The 21,647-nt window shown below is 55.6% G+C and overlaps 7 protein-coding genes across 7 annotated transcripts; 4 read left to right on the top strand and 3 right to left on the bottom strand.

Annotated features, from left to right (window-relative positions):
- Positions 1-1,325: 1,325 nt before the first annotated feature.
- On the top strand, positions 1,326-4,052 carry E0L32_012349 (uncharacterized protein; the record flags this gene model as incomplete). Its single annotated transcript, XM_031135180.1, has 4 exons — positions 1,326-1,349; positions 1,425-1,529; positions 1,620-2,310; positions 2,374-4,052. 4 exons carry the CDS (start codon positions 1,326-1,328, stop codon positions 4,050-4,052), a joined length of 2,499 nt encoding a protein of 832 aa, XP_030998714.1.
- A 640-nt stretch (positions 4,053-4,692) lies between these two features.
- Positions 4,693-5,102, top strand: E0L32_012348 (uncharacterized protein; the record flags this gene model as incomplete). Its single annotated transcript, XM_031135178.1, has 2 exons — positions 4,693-4,803; positions 4,899-5,102. 2 exons carry the CDS (start codon positions 4,693-4,695, stop codon positions 5,100-5,102), a joined length of 315 nt encoding a protein of 104 aa, XP_030998713.1.
- A 428-nt stretch (positions 5,103-5,530) lies between these two features.
- Positions 5,531-6,854, bottom strand: E0L32_012347 (uncharacterized protein; the record flags this gene model as incomplete). Its single annotated transcript, XM_031135177.1, has 5 exons — positions 5,531-5,595; positions 5,654-6,147; positions 6,211-6,377; positions 6,439-6,560; positions 6,728-6,854. The coding sequence occupies 5 exons, from the start codon at positions 6,852-6,854 to the stop codon at positions 5,531-5,533; spliced, it is 975 nt and encodes a 324-aa protein (XP_030998712.1).
- Positions 6,855-7,381: 527 nt separating this feature from the next.
- Positions 7,382-8,352, top strand: E0L32_012346 (uncharacterized protein; the record flags this gene model as incomplete). The annotated part of the gene is made up of 4 exons (XM_031135176.1): positions 7,382-7,384; positions 7,571-7,859; positions 7,948-8,135; positions 8,197-8,352. 4 exons carry the CDS (start codon positions 7,382-7,384, stop codon positions 8,350-8,352), a joined length of 636 nt encoding a protein of 211 aa, XP_030998711.1.
- A 986-nt stretch (positions 8,353-9,338) lies between these two features.
- E0L32_012345 (uncharacterized protein) lies at positions 9,339-12,083 on the bottom strand (the record flags this gene model as incomplete). The annotated part of the gene is made up of 2 exons (XM_031135175.1): positions 9,339-11,095; positions 11,183-12,083. The coding sequence occupies 2 exons, from the start codon at positions 12,081-12,083 to the stop codon at positions 9,339-9,341; spliced, it is 2,658 nt and encodes an 885-aa protein (XP_030998710.1).
- A 1,520-nt stretch (positions 12,084-13,603) lies between these two features.
- Positions 13,604-15,679, bottom strand: E0L32_012344 (uncharacterized protein; the record flags this gene model as incomplete). Its single annotated transcript, XM_031135174.1, has 9 exons — positions 13,604-13,928; positions 13,985-14,148; positions 14,200-14,240; positions 14,299-14,403; positions 14,458-14,550; positions 14,621-14,752; positions 15,011-15,277; positions 15,342-15,476; positions 15,592-15,679. 9 exons carry the CDS (start codon positions 15,677-15,679, stop codon positions 13,604-13,606), a joined length of 1,350 nt encoding a protein of 449 aa, XP_030998709.1.
- Positions 15,680-18,973: 3,294 nt separating this feature from the next.
- On the top strand, positions 18,974-21,238 carry E0L32_012343 (uncharacterized protein; the record flags this gene model as incomplete). Its single annotated transcript, XM_031135173.1, has 1 exon — positions 18,974-21,238. One exon carries the CDS (start codon positions 18,974-18,976, stop codon positions 21,236-21,238), a length of 2,265 nt encoding a protein of 754 aa, XP_030998708.1.
- Positions 21,239-21,647: the final 409 nt, after the last annotated feature.

Raw genomic sequence — 21,647 nt, 5'->3', positions numbered from 1 at the left:
CGAGAATCCTTACATCTTGAGGTATCAGAGCAGCAATCGCGACAAAGGAGGTCTCGACTGCGTTGAGCACGTCGACGTTGCTGAGTATGTGACCGTAGACCAGCCGCGCCACGAGGCCCAGGTCCGTCCCGGAGTCGTCCAGCTGGCCCATGACTCTCGTAGCGACCTTGCCGTACGTCTTGTCGAAGAAGGCCTGGCCCCGTTGGAATACCTGTGCGGGCGGCGCCTCGTACATGTCGGCTGCCCGCGATGTCGGTGACGACGACGACGCGGATGGCCTATCTCGGAGATGTTCCGGCGTGACCTTTTTCAGTTCTGATAGGGCGTTGATGATCTGCGCAGCTAAGTAAATGACGATGTCCTATTTCTTCTTGTGCGGATGTGTTATGCTCACTTTCGGTAGGCCTCCGAGGGTAGAAGCTTTTATCAGAGCTTCTCGTATCCTCTGAGAAATGACGAGCTGTTCCTCCGGGCTCGGCGCCTTGTTCCGTGCGCCCGGCCCGTGATCTAGGACATGCTTATACACCGCGGGTATCTCCTCGGGTCGGTTCAGGATGGCTAAGACGGTTACTGCCACCATATACCAGACGTGATCGGGTAGATTTGGATGTTGCCGGACGGATTCCAGTAAGGATGGTGTTACGATATCCAGACTAATAGCCATCGTCTTGGGATTTTCGGATGTAGCTTGTTATCAAAGGTTTGGAGATAATAAAACAAAAATATATGATTAAATCACCTCAGCGCAGAACCATAGAAACGCTGAGTCAGAGGCGAAGAGAAAAGTAGGAAATAATTAGTATGGTATCCTTCTTCTATACTTGCTTGCACATGCTTACCAGATGCTCGTGATGCGTCAAACCTCGGAGGGTTTCCGGGCGGCCGGGCGTAAATTAAACGCCGAGGCACCGGCTCAGCCTCCGTTGAAGAAAAGTCCCGAATGCACTGCTCCGGCCAAGGAACGACCAGTTGCCAGCGGCCGTCAGTGCGACAAGGACCGGCCCGCCGCAAGTTTTTCTGGCAGGCACGATTGGCGAAAGCGCTCTTTCGCCCAGATTAGATAAGGACCCTTCCTGATTCGGCCTCCAGTTGGAAAAGCTGTCACGTGTCAGTAATATCGCCATCCGTGCTCGCCTGTCCCCTGCGTCATGGGTGAACGTGGCTTCAACGCGCGTGCGACTTACGGACATCGCCTCATCTGGGCGGAAACGATCCCCCAACCCTGGCTTTGAAAGAATGGGCTCATAGCCTGAACCTGGAATTGTTGTCGAGCGCTGAGCAACTTTTTTTTCTTGGTTTGAACACCTCGAAGAGACTGCCCAAAGATGCGCCTCGTCTGGTACGCTGGGGTAAGCTATTATCATCGCCCGGAGCTCCCATCTAGCTTGGAGATCAGCCCCCGTCCTAACATTTATTCGTGATAGGCCTCGACGGCCCTCGCGGCCTCGGTGGTGGTCTCCGCCTTCCACCAGCGATCGAATTTCTACTCTGCGATGGTTCACCTGTCGCAAAGTAATCTATGCTTGATGGTAAGCTTTTCCTATACCCTGGCCACTGTGTCGGAGATGGCCCCTTCCCCCCGGTGAGCATAGACTGACAGCCATGCGCAAACGTCACAGATCATCATCAACCTCATCTATCTGGTGTACGGCTCCTTCATGTACTGTCTACAGCGGGTATGCTTCGGTCAGCTCCGCCCGGTCGAGATTGAGCAGCTCTACGAGAAGGCCTGGTTCGCCGTGACGGAGACCTGCCTGGCAATGACCATCTTCCGCGGCCAATTCGGCGTCTTCTTCCTCGTCATGTTCACATCGCTCGTTACCGGGAAGGTCTGGGGGTGGATCGGCGAGGGGAGGATAGAGATCCTGGAGCAGCAGCCGCCGTCGAACCCGCGACTGTTCCACACGAGGCTGAGCATATCGCTCATTCTGAGCCTTATCTACGACGTCGCCCTGCTGCACTATTCCGTCTCGACGGTCATCCAGCAAGCGCGACCGGACATGATGGTCATGTTCCTCTTCGAGTTTGCGATCCTGACCGTGTCGTCGGCACACACTGGTTTACGATACATCCTCTCCTTGATGGAGGCGAGCATCGTCAAGAAGCAGACACAACAGCGCCTGGAGGACCGGCGACGACAGATCCGAGAATCAAACAGGGAGATACTGCGGCGAAGAGAGGCCGGTGAGGCGACCGAGGCTGAGATGGAAGAGCCCTTGCCGAGCGAGGACGACGTGGACGAGATGGATATCGAAGTTCCCGGTTGGGAAGCCAAGGGCCAATGGGTCCTTTCCTTGGACCTTTGGTCAGGTATGTTTTTTCCTTGTCTGCTCATACTGTCACCTTTGCCATTTGTTTCTGACCCGCCATCAGATTTCCTCAAGCTCTGCATATATGGCGCTTTCTTCACTGTCCTTCTCATCTTCTACGGTCTTCCCATTCATATTATGAGGGACCTCTTCCTGACTACGCGGTCTTTCATTAAGCGTCTAGGCGCCCTGATGCGTTACCGACAAGCGGTCAGAGATATGAACAAGTATCCGGATGCTACCGAGGAGGAGCTATCGCGAGAGAACACGTGCATAATATGCCGTGAGGAGATGCACATCTGGAACCCCAATGACGCCACGCAAGTGGAGAGGTCACGTCCGAAGAAACTCCCATGCGGACATATCCTGCATTTTGGTTGTCTGAAGAGCTGGCTTGAGAGACAACAAGTTTGCCCCACCTGCCGCCGATCTGTGGCCATGGATGGCCCGCAGGGTGCGGCCCGCAATCGCGACGCCATGATGTTCCGGGTCGGCCTCAACTTCCCGGCAGGACAAAACCAAGCACAACCGCCAGCTAATGGTGCTGCTCCCGGCGCGCAAAACAACGCTCCACAGGCTCCCCAGGCTGGCAACGGGGTCCGAATGATCAATCTGGGCCCACTCCGCCTGGGTTTCGCTCAAGGTGGTGTCGAGGACATTCAGAACATGGCCCAGAGGCTTGGAATGCCCCAAGACGTTGCCAACGGTGCAGCTGCCCCCCCTGCAGCCACACCACAACCTCAAGGGCAGGCGGCATCTCTCGACGTCACTCCGGACGCTATCTTTGCCCAGCTCCGGGAGATTGAGCAGCGGATACAACGGCAAACGCTATCACTGCGTCTGGCGGAGCAGGAGACGGCGACGCTTCGGCTTTTACTTCTCGAGTTGCAGCGCATCCGGCAAATACAGACCGCCCTCGACGGATCTGCTGCTGGCACTAACAACACAGCTGCTCCCGCCGGAGCTGCAGCCGTACCACATGCCCCCGGCCTGCCCACCATGATGCCTCCACCTTTTATTCCTGGTGTCCCCCAGCCTCCGTCAGCCTACACGCAATTTCTGCCGAGGGTTAACTCTCCATCGGTCACACGCCTTGGCGTTGAGGCAAATGCTCAGGCTATCCCTTCAGGCAGTGCCGAACTCCCCGAAGGGGTCAGCATTCCGGCCGGCTGGACTCTGATGCCGCTTCAACGCCTCGATGCACACGCCACTAACTCTGGAAGTTCATCAACTGCGAATAGCCAAGCGCACCCTGGAGCAAACGCTACGTCATCTGGCTCTGCCGTAGGCACTACAAGTCAGGCTTCTGCATCAGCACCCGAAGTCAGCAACTTGGAGGCCGCACAGAATGGCCACCGGCCAGTTAGTACGGGCGCTTCGGGTCAGGAATCTACGGCCGCATCGGCGGGATTCTCGTTCAACACACCCCGGGAGCCGGTGCAGATGGCGCAACCCACCCCCGTCCTGCCGAATTGGGGCGGACGTGCCCAACTGTTTTCAAACGAGACTGGACACTTGCCTTTTGGCGTACAACAGAATGGGGCAGACTCGTCCACACCTGGTACTCGTGATCGTTCGGTTGATTCGCAAGCGAGGTCAGAGGCGCCAAAGGCGGCAGACTCGCCTGCTGTTCACGCACCGCCGGAGGAAGGATCAAGTAATGAAGGATCCAGCAGTGAGGACAAGGGCAAGGGAAAAGCTCGATCCGTCACGGTGGAGGAGGCAGAGGATGAGGATGCTTGAGAGAGAGAAAAATAAACTCCAATGATTCATTCCCCTTATCATTGGCAGAGATGTTCTATTATTTGCATTTGCAAGGTGTTGGGAGGGGTATCAAGTTCTCATTACGCTGTTCTTCTTGCAGCAACAGAAGACACATCTTTGGCAGCAGCGAAACTTTATGGGCCGGCAAGTTACTTGCGACAGGCCGTCCAAAATGGTTTATGTAGACTAAGCGGGCAATAGATTGTCAGGTATTTTCAACCCTATTGGCTTACAACCGTGAACAAATCACATGGGAAGGGCGGTCTGAGGGAGAGCGAAACCTCCGATCTCCCTCTTGTGACGTATCAGCCTATGCCAATGACGATTGTGCCGGGCGCGGGGTTTAGAATGTCATGTGTGAAGTTAAACTGGCCTTGTTGATCATAGGAGCTTGGGGGCTGCGCGGGACATGACGTATTCAGAGCCGGCCCTGACATCAACTTGACAAATCCAGCATGTATAAGAAAGCGATCCCACCTTTGGACCAAACAAAAACGACCAATTGATATCCAAGGAAATCCCATATCGATTGCAGAGAATTCATCCATTGGGGAAAAGCTAATTGAACATACTACCTATTTCGAAAACCCCAAAAATCATTGAATCGCATACACAAATCATGTCTACCAACCGCGCCGTCGACGGAGCAAACGGCATGCAGGACGGCGCCTCGGCGGCGCTCAAGACGGCCGACCTCGGCAGCGGGATCCACGAGGACGTCAGCAAGAGGGTTAGTTTTTTTCTCTCTTTTGATCCGTTTTCGACTGACTGCGGTAATGCAATCATGGCTGACGGACCATTCGTGGGACTTTTTTGTTTGGTTAGGAAAACCACCCGTCCGGCCACACCCCGGCCTTTGACGCCGCCGGCACGGTCGGCAAGGAGTTCACCGCCGAGGGCAAGATCGGGGCCGCGGCGCAGAAGCTCGGCGGCCCGTTCAAGGAGACGGGCAGCATCGGCAAGCAGTTCACCGAGCAGGGGGCCGTCGGCGCCAACGTCCAGGAGCATCTCGGCTCGGGCTCGAAATGAAAGCGACTTGACTGGTGTGGTGGATGACTGTACGATAGAACTGGAACTGTACAATATTGAAACGACAATTCTCGCGTGGCGGAGGCGTCAATTGAATATCTGACCATGCAACATGTTTGGCCTTCGACAAAAATGCTGGTTGCTAGAGCACACGGCCAACAAGTGTGATTGCCTGACGGCTGTTGCGCGCCGAATGTGCACAAATTTATCGACCGTGACACCGGAACTTGGGGAATCTTTTGAATTTTGATGGTTCAAATGACCATATGCACACTATGAGAACATTTTGCAGAAAAATTGAAGCCCTGACCTTGAACGCCGATGCCTTTCCCGATGGTGCAAAGAAGAACCAACCCACCGTCAACACCTATAGCCGCATGAAAGAAGATTACTGAATAGATGCCACAACACATGCACTGTCGTTTAATCTAGCCCTCAAACTCCTTCTGCAGGTACACGGCCGCCACCATGGCGTGGTCACGCTCATAGGGTTCTAAAATCGCCTAGTCAGTAACTTTGATTCATATATCCAGGGGGTGACCATATCTTACCTAGCGTCAGCTGCTCCTTGGGGAAGAACTTCTCCGACTTGAGCTTCTCGACCTCCTGTGCGAAGACCTGCTCTGGCGGCGCAGTGCTGTCAATGCAGTTGGCCTTGATGGAGATGAGCATACCACCAGCTTTCCTCAGGAACAGGCTGGCGTTCAGGGCGACGATACGGGCCTGGTCAGGCTGGGCAACATCGGCGAAGATGGCATCAACCATGGGGACGAGCATGCGGTACTTGAGGGGGTGGCGAGCGTCCTCGACGATGGGGATGACGTTGGTGCGCTTGGTAGCCATGTTGATGAGATCACGGCCGGATCGGTGGCTGAACTCGACGGCGTAGACGCAGCCGGTGGGACCGACAAGGTCGGCGACGTGGGAGACTGAGGTACCAGAGGCAGCACCAAGGTAAAGAACCTTGGAGCCAGGCTTCATGAAGATGTTGTCGATACCACCAAGGATACCGGCAGCCAGCTTACTTCGGAAGGGGTTCCATGCACTAGTAAAAGTCAGCTCGCTATTCTCATATGATTTGTATCTCAAACAAGATATGTCCACCTACCGGTACTCGGTCTTGGTCGTGGGAGTGCCATCGTCGTTCTTGGAAGCATTCTCGACGGAAATTCTCTTCTCGCCGTAGACTGACTCGCCGGGGGTCAGGTTGATAGTCGCCAGAATATCCTCCTTGCCGCCGCGGGCAACGAAGACACCCTTGTGACGATGAGGCTCCTTTACACGGTGTTAATACCTGAGACACAGGCTCGAGAACTTGAACATGATCCCAACTTACAACAACGACCTTCTTGCCACCCCTGGCACCGCCGGCAGCACCACCCCTTCCACCACGGCCCCCACGACCGCCACGGGGAGGGCCGCCGCGGCCACGACCGCCAAAGCCACCGCGAGCACCGCCTTGAGAGAAGTTAGCAGCTGCTCTGAAGCAATCCTCTTCCAAGAAAGAGTCGCAAGTCATCTCAAAGTCTAGAATCGGGTCGGGAGACACCATCAAGGGCCTCCCCCAGTATCCCAGAATGCCAAAGAACCATGAAAGTCTGCATCGAGCATCGTCAATAACTTACCAGGTCCTCCACGGCCGCCGCGAGCACCACCTCGGCCACCGCCGCGACCACGGTCACCACCGCCACCACGGAAACCGCCTCCACCGCGACCAGCGCCGCCACGTCCGCCTCGAGGTGCGAAACCCATGTTTTCGTGAATAGAGGGTGCTTGTTGGGAGTTGTTGAGCAAGTAATGTCCCCTCTGTCGTGGCACAATGGCTCTTTACGATATTCTCTAGCGAGTAGCTCTTGGGGGCAAGCTCAAAAAAAATTAGAGAAGCTATCTTTTTTTTTGGACCCGCAGGACCCTTCGGCTGATTGTTCCACCGGAGCCGTCAACATTTGCTCCATCCCACCCCTTCAGCAGCCAATGAGAATTCATCCTTCAAAAAACGCTCAAAACTCTTCCTTACAACTCGAAATCATTACTGAAACTTATTTCATTCAACTTCTCGCCAATTACTGATCATACTGGTAAGTTTTCCCCGTATCTTTACTCCCAATATTGGGCGCAAGCCGGGGTGTCGAATGTGCTAGGGTTTTTCTGCCCTAACACCGACTGAGAAATTAAGCGAGCGGGTCGCCTTTGGCTGCCCTAGCAAAAAGTTCAACATTCTCACAAGTGCTCTTCCAGAACCTCAAACGCCGAGTCCATCCTCCTCACGACCAGCAAAGATGGTGAGTCGCTCCCCCCACGACGGATTCACGATGATTTGGGGCCAGTACGATGTCTATTTGACCTACGACAAATGTCCAATTCATTTTGGCCCCTCGGACCTGGCCCCTTCGTCCTCTCGAGAGTCGTCGCTTGTCGACGTCAACATGGAATCCTCGAAGACTGACTTTTTCCTCTCCCCATGATAGACTCGCTACGCCGCCACCGAGATTGCACCGCAGAAGTCGGCCCGCGCCCGCGGTGCCTACCTGCGTGTGTCCTTCAAGAACACCCGCGAGACCGCCCAGGCCATCAACGGCTGGAAGCTCCAGCGCGCCGTTAAGTTCCTCGAGAACGTCCAGGAGAAGAAGGAGGCCGTCCCCATGCGCCGCTACGCTGGCAGCACCGGTCGCTGCGCTCAAGGTACGATGCGAACGCCCCGAGATTTGGAATCTTTCGTTTTGGCATGGGATCTGCATCAAGAGGAGGAACTCTTGGGTATCTGGTGAAGATCTGAGATGGGAGAAGGACTCATGAAGGATCAATTTTGCGAAAATCAGAACGCTGACCGGATTCCCCTCTACAGGCAAGCAGTTCGGCGTCTCCAAGGCCCGGTGGCCCACCAAGTCGGCTGAGTACCTCCTCGGCCTCCTCAAGAACGCCGAGTCCAACGCCGACGCCAAGGGCCTGGACACCGGCAACCTGATTGTCAAGCACATCCAAGTCAACCAGGCCCCCAAGCAGCGCCGACGGACGTACCGTGCCCACGGTCGCGTATGTTTTGCCTCCACCTCCGATAGTGAATGACGAATCGAGAGACTAACGTTCAGTACAGATCAACCCCTACATGTCCAACCCCTGCCACATCGAGCTCATCCTGACCGAGGGTGAGGAGGTCGTCCAGAAGTCCGAGGCTGTTGTTGGTCGTGATGAGCACCTGAGCTCAAGACAGCGTGGCCGCCGTGTCCGCCAGGCCATCACTGCCGCATAAGCGGTGACGGTGGTTGGGTGTTGCATCTTGGGGAGGCGTGTGGAATTTCCATCTCGGTCTGGCTTGCGCTTTTCACATGGTTCATCGGTGTATGTGAGCATGACATTTTAGGGATTGGCATGCAATTAAAAAGGGAAATCCATGAAGATTTGATAATGCGTCCACACGACGATGAGGTACACTCGTGCTTATGATGTGTTGATACGAACGACGGCCGATTTTGATCACGGGCTTTATCTACCTCGATGTTGAGGACATGTCATGTTCAGCCACCCTTTCCCTACCACTCGCGCACCAGTTCCGAGTAATCTCAAGTAATCATTGAATTGTTGTTTTGGCTGGCTATGCTATCATACATCGCTGGATTCTAGACGTCCCTAGGCCGTCTACATTACCGTCTTCCGGCTCGGAAAACACCGCCGATATCAGTACGGTTAGAGTATTTCCATGATTGTCGAAAAGGGACAATCGATCTCATGCTATTATTCTATCAACCCCCTTCATTTTCCGATGCTGTGTCTGTACTTTAGCACAGAATGATTCGTTATCCGACCCCATCTGGGGATTTCCGGGCCCCGTGTATGCTTCATGCTAACACCGATCTGCGAAGAATGCAGAACAAAGGCACAGATGATGATGACGAATATGCTCGCTGGCAAGTATGTCGTATAGACGACGTCGATGATGCCAGAGACGAAGAAAGAAAAAAAAGAAAAAAAAGATGATGGGTACAGTGGTGATAGTACAGAGATTCGGGGTGTTGCTGTAAGTTGAACAAACACCGATCTGACAGAATCCATGTAGGGCTTCGTCGCAGACATTGCTGGTGAGGAAGTCGAAATAAAACGAGGAATAAGTGAGAAGGAAGAGTCTATGCCTCCGGACAAGCAGGAGAGACTCTCTCTCTAAGTCGCGATGCTGAGGAAAAGAGAAAAGAAGTCGCGCTGGCCGTCATCTCCACAAATCCAGCTGTTCAGCTCTGCTGGTTAGACGAAAGGGTGATCAGGGTCCATCATGTCCTGCTGGAACAACTGCTGGAACCCCTGCTGGTCCTCGAAGTCTTCATCGTCGTCATCCCGGGCCTGCATCCACAGGGGCACATCAGGCTCCACGCGATCCGCCGCCCAGGGTGGAAGTTCATCATCCTCCTTCTTCATCGCCGCCCGGTCCGCGTCCGTCTCGGGCGGCGGCGGCCACAGCTCCTCGACGGGCCTCGCCGCGCCCAGGACCCAGCCGCCGCTGAACCGGCCGACGCCCCAGCGCCGCAGGCCGTCGCGCGCCATCTCGTCGACGAACCCGGCGCCGTACAGGAGCCCGAGGCAGCCGAGCCGCAGGCCGAACACGCGGCGCAGGACGGCGGCCTCGCACCCCGGGCGGAGGACGTCGACGACGCGCGCCAGCAGCGGGTCCTCCGATTCGAGCTGCGTGCCGTCGAGGGCGTCGAGGGCGTCGAGGAGCTCGGGCCCGCCCGTGACGGCGTCGTGCGGGTCCGCGAAGCGGCCGAGCCACGAGGCGTTGTCGAGCTGCTCGACGTCGACGAGGCAGTAGCCGCAGTTCTTGAGCAGGAGGGTGGCCAGCGCGGGCCCGCCGGCCGAGGACCGCAGGCGCGGGGTGCCGGCCCAGGCGGCGGCGCCCCTGGCCAGGGCGGCGAAGTTGTCGTCGTCCTTGGGGCGGGCCTCGCCGTCAAAGTGCTCCTCGATGGTGCGGCCGGGCGTGAGCTCGTTGAGCACGTGGGCCCAGCTCAGGAGGTCCGGGCAGGGGACGGCGCAGTTGGGCGGGAGCGGCCAGGGCGATGGGTCCTCGGAGGACGGCTGCGGCTGGCTGGCCGTGGCAGTGGTGATGTCACCGTTGGGGTGGATGACAACGACCAAAGTGTCGCCGCCCAGTTCGTTCTCGAACCGGTCGTTCAGCCGTCCGAGGTCGATTGGCGCGGCCATTAGCATTATGAGGTCCTTTGGAATGCAGAGCGGCCAGGGTGCTAACGGGTCACTCGGGACGACTATGGTCGGCGAGCGACCGCCGGAGGGGCAGCCGGTCATGGAGACCGTCTCCAGCTCGAGCTCGGTCAGGTTGTGGTCGGCGGCCATGTCGGAGATGACTCGGAGGAAGACGTGCGGGGTGACCCAGCAGTTCTTCAGAGAGAGCCGCTTGACGGACGGTAGCGACAGCAGCTCGCGAGGCGCAGAGGATACTTGCGAGCGGGTCAGCGCGGAGGTGTCGAGGACCAGCGGCGCAGGGAGGACCCAGCGGTTGCGCTGGGCCTTGCCCCTGGCCAGCTCGCCGCCGCAGATCCACTCAAAGTGCAGGGCGTCGAGCCGGGGAAGCGCAGCGACGAACTCGTTCAGCAAGAGGAACACGGGCTTGCAAGAGGTGACGGGGCTGATGTGGGTGTTGAAGAAGAACTCTTCGTCGCGGTTCTTCGTGAACACTCGCCAGTCGGGAATGACGGCGACAGAGAGCTTCTCGAGCGACTCGCAAGCGGCCCAGAAGTCATGCCGGTGAAAGAGATGCACCAGGCTGCCGGGGATCCGGGCAATGGTGATGGTCGTGAGATTGGAGAAGGTGACCTTGCAGTCGATGACAGCGATGGTCAAGGTCTGAATGAGCGCCTCCTGGGCCCACATCATCTCAAGCAGGACCTGTCTCTGCATCGCAGTAAGACTCCCGGGGATCAGATCCCTGAATAGTAAGGATGAGCGGCTAAAGTCTTCATCTCCAAATTTGACTTGCGAGTGTGGTACCACTTAGAATTAGCATACGCGCTCTTTTCAGCATGCAAGGACGGGCAGTCCGAGGGGGGATACAAATGACCGGGCTGCCGAGTGCTTACCTGCGTCTCCTAGCTGCGGACCACCTCCCGGCGCTGCCACAATGGCGGCCTCGGGGGGCTTCTGCGCCCAGTCGCTGGGCTTTCCCTCGCAGCTCAAAAGCAGCGCAATGACATTCTTATGTTCATCGGCTTCGTAGCCCGCCCGCAGCGCCATCTCCTTAAGCAGGCGGTAGCGGAGGAAAGTCTCGCGGTTGGGGGTATTGTCGACTGGTACCGGGGGTAGCGGATCCGGCTCGTACCGGGAGCTCGGGAACACCCGGTGGTGCCGGGTAGGCCTGCAATCGTGGCCGCTGAGGTAGCCGTAGCCCGCGTCGCAGGACAGGCCCAGCTCTCGGAGGTTGACGAGCTTGCTCAGGGCCTCGGTGATGCCCCGAGTCTCGTCGGCCGAGTCCTCAAGGTCCTCAAAGCTGCCGAAGCGCACATACTTGTCGACAGGCCAGCGATAGAATCCCCATGGCGCTGGGATCAGTTCCTGGTTCAGCTTCATGGGCGGGCGGCAGAGGTCCTGCTCGCTGAGCTCCAGGGCAAAGGCAAAGGATTGGATGTAGCCTCCAAACGTATTGAAAACGTTCTCGCCTCGGTCGACGACAGCCGAGGCGTTGGACAGAGAAGCATTTTGCTTGGCATCATCCCTCGGGTCTGTGCTGTCCAGGATACCGGGCCTGAAACGGAGGACTACGTTGCGAAAGTACAGCTGCGAAACCTTGCTATCAAATTCCTTGCAGACCAGGCGCATACTCTGGACATCTTTGCGGGTGAGGTAGTCGGCGATAGTCTCAAAAAGCTCCACGGGAAGCCGGCCCTTGGGCCAGATCAACTGAGCTGAGGGCCCAATCTGCAGGGGTGGGAGCCAGATCGAATGGGCTGGGGGCCAGATAAACTGGGCCGGAGAGTCGTCCATTATGAGGATGATGCAGTGCTCATTGGCAAGGATTCAGTCAGTTGTGTTGTTCTGCCGTGTTGGGAGTTCGTGAACTGCTAGGTATGAGGCCGAGCAGATAGATCGTCAGGGCAGCAGACAATTCGAGGTTGAACGCGAATTGGATCAGACAGCCAAGCAGAGTAATGAAATAGCTGACCTTCTGTCGTCAAAGGGAGCAGGGAATAGATCCAGAACCGAGTGACTAGATAGTCTGCTTCATCGAAGACAGCTGGACCGCGGGTCTGGAAACGGGAGTGGTGCAAGTCAGAGGCTGACAGGTGTCTAGAAAGTGAGACGATCCTGAAGCAGAATCGACGAGGCCTGCTCACTGTGGCTCGAGTGATAGCAGCCAGACAAGATACGCAATCTAAAAAGGAGTGGCCTGGTCCTCCGATGAGTTCGAGATTCGACGTGGGGCTTGGAGAAATAAAGTTGGCACGCTAGGAAGCAGTGGGCAGCTTGGAGAGGTGGATAAAGCGAAGATAGCCCGATAAATTGCCGGCCGGTATTCAGTATTCAGCAGCAGGAGACGACAGGGCCGTGGAGAGTGGAAGGCCGTCTGTCGAGGCTGGGTATCGCGATCCCCATGACCAACTACGGAACTTATCAGGAATCAAACTGGACCACCCCTTTGAACAACAACTGTTTTGTTCGCAAGACATTGTCCGTATTGGCTATTATCCAAACTGGTGATGAAGCTTGAGTTGATTCATCTCAGCTACATGGGGTCCAAGAAAAACCCCATGTCGACGTCTGTCAAAGTATCTGTGTGCGCATGTCGTCCCCCCTTTTGCATCCACAGTCTGTTGAAATAAGCGTTGTCGCCCCACCCCCACACCACGCTAAGCACATTAGACGAGACGCATCAGACGAAAGCGCATCAGACCCAACACATCAGACGGAAGAGGCATGAGGGAAAGAGAATCTTCAAGCAGAAAAAGAAAAAAAAAAGAGACAAAAAAGGGGAGACCACAGAAAGTCTCGCAGTCATCACTCATAACATCATCAGCCGCTCGGCCAGGCCGAAGCTCAAACCTTCCGGCTGAAGTTTCAAGGTCACAAGGGGAGAGGCACAAAGCGAAAAGGAAAGAAGAAGAAAGAGACCGGGGAAAGAATACCAAGAGCAAAGCCAGCAGGTCAAGAGAGTGTGGGTAGGAAACGGTCAGAGAAGCAAAACCCAGAGGAATAAGGCGATTCAAAGTCTCAAGTGGCTTGCATACCCTGGTATCAACTCAAGTCGAAATGTCGCGATGAAATCTGACCGATCGCGGCGGCCAGAGAATGTTGTGATTCCCCTGGGCACACGCAACGTATAAAAGTTCATCCGCAGAAATAGTAAAACGTTTAGAGATGTTTGCTCGAGCTGTCTTCAGCGCACCGCAACAGCATCACTGTCAAGAGCGTTCGGGGCGAAATCGGTGGGAGCCTCCTCCGTAGTATGCGCCGGGTCTAGCCTGGAAGGAACGCGACCCTGCGCAACGGCGGCAGTGGGCTGCACCCTAACGCTTCTTTTTGGGAGCCCAGGATTTGTCGACCGCTGCAAGAAAGGTTTCCAGATCCTCGTCGGGGATGTAGCCGATGAAGAATACCCTGACGTTGTGCTCGATCGTCATCGGCTTGGAATAATTGATGCGCGACTCCTTGGCCAGTTTCTCGTCTCGAACGGTCGATATCATCTTGATTGCTTTGAAGCCAAGAGAAGGCTCGCTCCTGAGAGGCTTTGTGGGGTCACGCTCACGGGAGTAGGCGTCATAGATGATACCGTGCTTCTCTGGCTTGACTCCTCTCTTGCTGCACGCCTTCCCTTCGTAAGTGAGAATCGGCCTGATAGAACAAGATCAGCTCGGACCGGACTTTCCGGAACCAGCCGGATTTCTTACACGCAGATGCTATGTCCTTGATCCTCTCTGGCGACAATATAACGACGGAAGCTGATGTAGAAGACATCACCGAACTCGGTTCTTACTTTGGCCTTCTCGGTCATCTTATCGATATCTTCGCGAGTCGTCTGGCCTCTCGGTTCAGACCAAAGAATTTTGAATACCTTTTCAGAGTGTCAGCACATAGTGTCATAGGGGAGAAACGCAACGCGTACTTGGCCAATCGCGAACTTCTTGGAAGGCTCAACAACGTAGCCTACGGCGAACCTAATATTAATCTCACACCACCCAAACATGAGATGAGCACAACTCACGAGGATCGATGGTTTCCGGCAATCCACTTGACCAGTCCTTCTTCCCTTTCTTGGAAGAGGATGCCAAAGCCTGCTTCTGGTCTGAGCCGCGCGAGACGGGCGGCGCTGTGGCATCAACTCAGCACGTGTATATACGGGCTGCATAAGTAGACGACCTACCGTAGCCTCCGTAGGAGCTTCCTGGATATGGTGCGTTTCCGAGATAAGGATCGCCCTCGGAGATCGGAGCGAGACCGCTTGGTGTTGCATACGCTAGAAAGGGCGACACTCAGTCTGCGCAAGTTCCGAGAATAAATACAAGGCCACCCTTCTAGTCACTCACTATATGATGGTTGGGCTACAGCCGAGTAGTCCACGGGGGATGTCGCGTAGCCGGCATCGCTGGTGCTGTACCCTTGAGTGGGATTCATTGCAGATACATCAGCGCGAGTATTGCCAACAGACGCCTGGGCTCCTGTAGAAGAAAAGTAGTTAGTGGGTGGCAAAGAATGATTTCCAGAGGGGATGGCTTGCCTTCATCCTCATCTCCTTTGTCGTCCTTTTTGTGGGATTTCCCACTCGACTTCTCCGACACTTGGGCTTGGGTATCCCCAGTTTGGGGGTACCCATACGTCGGGTCTATAGGCTGTGCTTGTCCAGACCCTTCCGCCGCTGTAGCTACATCTCAGTGAGCAACGACACATAGCGCGTTATGACAGAGCTTTGTAGTTACGGTATGAATATGCCACGGACTGGGCGCTCGAAGTAGCATAGAATGGATCTTCTGGGGCAGCATCATATTTGTCGTCCTTGTGCTTCCGAGACTTGCCAGAGTCGCGACTTTCCGAGTGCTTGCTTTTCGACGAAGACGGCACTGGCGCTTGTTTGCCCTTGGACGACGAGTCTTTTGAGGAGCTGTGGTGCTTATGCGACGAGCTCTTGGGCTCCTCTTTGGCCTTTCCTTTGCCCTTGGACACAGGCGGAGAGGACGAGTAGACGTCTAGGCGCCGGGGCAATTGGTTATTTTCGTTCGCATTGTAGAACAAAAGAGAAGGACCGCCTACTGGTTGTGTAGCTACCTCCTCCCGGTGGTGAGCTTCCGTATGAAGGATCTAGTGAGGTCTGCTGCAGTTGCTGTGCCACCTCATCGACAGGCTGTTGGGTTCGTGGATTGTTGAAACTAGGATCTCGGCTCGCCTCTTGAAACCAGCGTCCTGTTTGCGCCCCAAGGAATGGGTATCAGCTTGAGTGGAAATTGTGTAGGCATCACCTTCGGGGGAGGGGGACAACATTGCAGCTTCAAGGACGGCGTACCGTTCTGATCATAGACATCGCGGACATAGCCACGAAACTCGTGGCTGCTGATATACTGCCATTCACCATACGTATATTGGGAACTCATGACGAATACGCATGGCCGTGGCGGGCCTTCCGGCTCCGCGGCGATACATACACCACGCGAAGGTAATCTCTGGGGTCAAGGTGCTCTCGGGTCGGCTTTACCACTGCTATAAGGAAGAGGAGCTCAAGGCGACCATAGGAACCACAGAGGCAGGACAGCACCCCAAAAAAGACATGTCAGACCGCAGCCAGCTGCAAGGAGGGGGTACATTTATACACCCAGTCAGAGATTGAGGCTCTGCGAGCGGACTGGTAAAGCCCTAGCATTGGCTTGGATTCAACGTGAGAACCCCAAGAAGCTTGTGGAAGTGAGTATGTGAGAGCGACTGGCTCCAGTGGATGGGATAACATGCAAGCAGTCATCTGCACAACTTGCTTGCAGATAGCTGCATTCGCGGTTCTTTCGCGTGGTAATTGTAGCCTGAACGGATGATTCGTCGAAAGACCGGGGAAAGAAGGGAGCGACCGGGGTTGGCACGCCGGGAGGGTTGCGCAAAGAACGGGTCAGTGGGTTAACTAGACCATTGCACGGTGGAGGGAGGGGGCGGGAAAAGGACGGACGGCATCTGGAGAACAGATACCTGACGGTCAGGTCGACAAACAGGAGCGGAGCAGCGAAAGAGAGGAGAGGCAAGCCAAGACAAGAGCAGAGAAGGGAGCAGTCTGGCAGACAGTGACCAATGCTTATCTTCCGCACCGGGCCAATGACACTGGTGCCACCGCCATCACGAACAGGAAAGATGCGCGCAGCTTCGACACATTGATGAGGAGGCACGCAGTGCATCCAAGCACACCCGCTTCGGGGAGGGTGAGGGGATATGATGATTGGGCAAGTGCCAAGCACCGTTGAAGAAGTCTTGACGATGTGAATGTCCGGTTTGCTGATGGGGTGATGCGGGCCGGAACGATATGTGTGTGAAGACTGGAGGGAGGGGAGGGGGGCAAAGCGCATGCACACCATTCTCTGCTCAATGCAACGAATGATGTAACGCCGGCCACGAGAGGAGAGGAGGCGACATGACTGGCAACGTGAAAGGCCTGCTCTCCCCAGGCCAGGAAGATTACCGCCGAGCTACCACCAGGCCCGCCTCTGATGCTCTGTCTGATGCAGCCACATGCAGCCTGGTCTCTCTCGACAGGCAGCGTATCACTCGCAGCCGAAGACCCGAGGGCCAAAACGTCGGAGGGGAGGGAAGCGCAATCAAAGAGAATCAGTTGAATGCCACCACACTAGGTCGGTTCCAAAGTACGGTCTGGCGATGATAATAGGTGGGCGGAGGAGAGGGAGGAGGCCACTGTCAATGGCGGGCTATGGCATCATCCTATCAGGGAGCAACAGCACTAACATTAGCGGACATTAGCGGACGCTAAAGGCGGGTGGAGAATGCAGCGGGAGAAAGTGGGGGAGAGCCACTCGATTAGCTCCTGCCTAGTGCTGGTGTCACCGCTTCGGGTAGCAAGGAAAGAGGAATCTTGGGAAGAAGCATCAGATGTTCTACGAGTGTCGCAACAGGCCAGATCTGATCCGTGGGCTCCCCGAAGTCCATTCGTCGATTGGGATGAGAAGAACGCGGCACCAATTAATCCCGGCGGCGCCCTTCATCGCGATTCGAGTCCTTGTCGTGGCGCGAATGAACGACAGAGACGGGACACATGGCTGGGTCAGTGCCCAAAGCGTTTTCCGTCCAGTCCACAGCCACCCATCGCCATCACACCGTCTTTCCAAGAGCTTACTCCGTAGTCGACGCGGCCACGAAAGAAGCCGGCGTCCCCAGCTCTGAACAGCAAAAGGAATATGCGCCCGTCGCGCATTTCACAGTCAGTCGTGGGAGCAGGGCTGCATGATGCTTTCTGGCTGCGCTGTCCGGGGAAGACACGCACGCACACACATACGCGCATGTCCCGACGCAAAGGTTTGGAATGCCACAGTTCGCGCGTCGGATCTTCGATGGCGATATGCTCTTTTGTCAAGTCTGCCACCCACCTCCAACACAACAAGGACCGGGTGAGTCAAATGTAGCCGAGGGATCTATCTACCTGAAGTAATAGCCACCACGACTGCCCGCTTGTGTCCCCTTGGATTCCGCTGGTCATTTGACATCCATACATGCCTACATATTGCAGCCGCCTAATAACAAACTTCGCAAAGTTGCTTTTTGTTTGGCCTGACTTTCTTCTCGTGATGGGGCCAAGTGCGACAGTCACTGAGACGTGCCACCACTCAGCTGCGCACACGATGACTCAGGGAGGGGAGCCGAGTGGGGGGGCCTCAGCAGGACTCGTACTCGAGCTCCCATCAATGACGAACAGGAGACTGCTTATAGGTCACCATTCATCGAGGACAAGAGGATGGTGGTAATTTTGTGTACCTAATTGGGGCCACAGCCGTGTGTCAATCACATTCGATCCCATCAATGATCGTAGAACCAGCAAAACGGCCGGCGCTAGTGTCGATCCCTGAAAGGGGGTTTCCCTGAAAGTGATGAAACCGGTGAGTCGGTATTTGTAGTAGTGGCGTGGCGGGCCGTGTCATAAACGCCGACATTGGGTGGACGGAGGGGAGATCCATGGATGGAATGATGGGCAGACGGGGGAGGGCGGGGAGGGGGGGTGCGAGGGTGCGAGGGTGCGAGGGTGCGAGGGTGTTCCCAGAGATGGTTGAAGCACAAGAAAAAAAGAGATGCCGTTAATTCCAGACAAAAATGTAAGGCGAACGAACGGTGTAACGCTCCTCCCTGATTCGCTGTCCATACCACCTCGGACCTGCCATCTGTGATTTCTTGCCTGATTCGACTGGTTCCTTATTCTTTTTTTGCTGAGCTCGCGCCTCTCTGTCCAGTTCGGTACCTGACTTGTCCCAATCCCGATTTCCTTCAAACAAGCCCTCGCCATCGTTGCGACTATTTTGTGTGCGTTCGTGTGTGTGTGTGTGTGTGTCTGTCTGCGCGCGCGCATGTAAGTGTGTGTGTACAAGGCCACCAAGTTGCTTCCGACACGTCCCTTGTTCTGTTGAGCCTCACGGGTTCCGGGCTATTTCCCACCAGAGCCGGGGCGCCCTTCTCCTAGCCGTCTGAAAGATGGTCTCGGACTGTGGAAGGCGACGAAGGCAAACAAGGGCACCCTCTAATCGACAGGCCTCAGGCGGCAGACTGCAGATGTTTGCACCCGGGTCAAGCACCCCTCTCCCGACACCGACCTCTCCAGTGCTCCAGGCCCATAAGACCTCATGTGAGGAACATGGCTGTGACATCTGCTACCACTAAGCCTGACTCCTGTTCAGAGTGTTGATTCCCTGATGACCGAGTCACCGCCGACCAGTCCCCAGGCTGCTGGTGACCGGCAAAGGTCTGGAAAGCATGCTCACGCCGCAAAAGCCCATCCACCATCAGACCAGAAGGATGCATCAAGACATGGCCACCATCGCCGTCACCCTTCCCTGTCTGCCAAGAGTCCACAGCGCCGTCCTCCTCAAGCCTTGCGGAGAACACCAAACAGGCTGAACGTCCGTACGGACCCCGGTGGTCTGGGCCGACGACATGCACCCTCCTCGGTCCCAGACCTTACGGCGGCGATAGCCGGCAGCGGAGTGAGAAACGCTTCTTCTCTGAGCCTACTCGTGGAGACGCCCGTGCCGGCCGGTGATACGCACAAGGACGAGCAGAACCCGCCTCTATTCAAAGCAACCTTCAAGGGGCGAGTGTACGCCGAGTCGGACGATGTCAGTCATCCGGCTCGGGTCGATGACCCCGACACACGGGCGGACATGTCGGACGCGAACTATAGTTCCTCCAGGCATAGCGGATACGGCAGCTCCATGATAGATTCTCAACAGTCCAGTGAGCTCCAAGACATCGACAAATACGACCAGCAGTTCCCCCCGCTTCGGCGCACCATGCGGCAACCCAGTCCCACCTTCGTCAGAATGCGCGAACATGCCATCGTGGAACAGCTGCAACGGATAGAATCACCAGTGCCGCTCCAGCAGCGAGCCGAGGGGCCAGGTAATGACGATACCGACGCTGTTACTACATCGGAGTCGGACCCTGAAGATACCCGCACTATCTTGTGGAAAAGGTTATCTGAGCAACGACGCAAGGCCAGACGTGTGCGAGAGAGTATGCGACAAAAACACAACGAATTGCAAACCTTGCAAAGGGACAAGAGCAAGGCAGATAATGCCTTGATAGGACTGTTGAGGTCGTTGATCGTGCTGGATGATGCCTCCGCCCTCTCAGAGCTGAGATCCCCCAATACACTAGAGCTTTTTCACGAAGTGCAGTGGCACATGGCTGCATATCTGGATGCCGAAGACCAGTATGGCAAGCTGCGAAAGGAGCTGGATGCAAGCGAGACCGCCCTGGAAAACGCTGAGCGGCTCTTCTTTAGTTCTTGGTTTGACACTCGACTTTTGAAGCCCGAGGCGGCCGCCCTGCCGCCGTCTTCACCAAGACCAGATGAGCAGAAACAGCCCGTCCCATACCACTTAATGGGAATATCTGGCGACCGCCCAATAGACCTACACCCGAAATATCAAGAACTGCTCGACGCCGTCGCTGAGCGGACTCTGGCCAACGAGCATCACACCGAGTTGCTAGGTCGTTGGAGTGTCATTATCGACAACTTGGAAAGGGGAGTCAAGATCGACCTCCTTAATTCAGAGCAGCAATTACAAAAGCTAAAGCTTGAGCGGAACGGCTTTCACAGAGGAGAGCAATATCATAGTACGGAACTCGACAAGATCCAAGCAAAGATCGAATCCCTTAGAGAAAGAGTCGATCACTTCCAAAAAACCGGAGATGCGTGGAAAAATCTCAGACCAGAGAGTGTGGCCGAGGAAGACTACGAGTTCCTCTGTGAGTTCGAGGACAACGAGCAACGTGCCCGGGACAAGGTCGACCAGGCAGAACATAAAGTAGTTCGGCTAGCTCAGGACTGCAAGGCGAAAGGCGTCATGCCTCAATCAGCGTACTACAATGAGGATTATTCTATCGTCTATGACATTGCGCAGCTGCCCCTCAGCGAAGCTCACACCCTGGATATTCAGGACGAGGAAGTATCCGAAGACGAAGAGGAAGAACCAGCTACCACTCGTTTCACAGGCCTCTTGTCGACCTCGAGGCACTTGCTCTTCCAAGATCAGCCTCTCACCATAGAGCAGGCCTGGGCTAAGGCCCAGGAGTTGCCTCGCGAGGAGCCGGAGACGGCCCGCATTATTGAAGACTTGAGGAAGGAGCACGGCATCTCGAGGGTTCTCTCGCAGTTCGAAAACCGGTTCGATTACGTCAACCGATGGCTCCTACACAGGCTCCGCATCACGCCCCTCGAGATCCGCCTCCTCTACTCCATCTTCTCGACCCTGCTGAGGGTCATTGACGTGCGGCGCTGGCAGAATGACGTCCTCTACTGGTGGCCTAGGGATGGCATGGATAGCCCTACCAACCAGCGTAGTGCATCCGTCAGCGCCCCGGCTGCTTACTACCAGTCTCGGCCAGTTAGTCTGCAGTCGGTGGAGGATCTTGTGGCTGACAACCCACCGAGTCCTGTTTCGCCTTTTCGGTGATTATTATTCTACCCATCCATTTTTTTCTTTCTCTGGATTCTTGTTACTGGCATTCTTGGCGCCTGCAACTTGGACTGTGGTGATTAGCCACTGTCTTTTATTGAAATTTAGAGGCCAGGGAGATTGAGCTGCCCCCACGGTCACACAGGACTCACTCCTATCAGGCCTATTGCAACGTTCATTTTCTTGTGTGTTGTTTCTTCTTTGTTTGCACGCTTCTTTTTCTCGTTGGGGTGCGTTTATTCTTTTTACAGTCGAGTTAGTATTATTTGTTTTGGCCTTTGGTTCAGATGATACCCTATGCGAGAAATCTTTGGTGACTGGCCCTTTTTACGGATTCGGCATGCCTTCCAGACTTCACGATTCTGTTTCTTGTCCTTGGGGGGGGGGGGGGGGGGGGGGGGGTTGT

This window comes from Thyridium curvatum (genome assembly GCF_004353045.1).
Source record: "Thyridium curvatum strain D216 chromosome Unknown NODE_158_length_21647_cov_87.171097, whole genome shotgun sequence".
In the NCBI taxonomy this organism is placed as follows: domain Eukaryota; kingdom Fungi; phylum Ascomycota; class Sordariomycetes; order Thyridiales; family Thyridiaceae; genus Thyridium; species Thyridium curvatum.
Note: the sequence above shows the minus strand (reverse complement) of the source record. Positions and strands in the feature narration are given on the sequence as shown.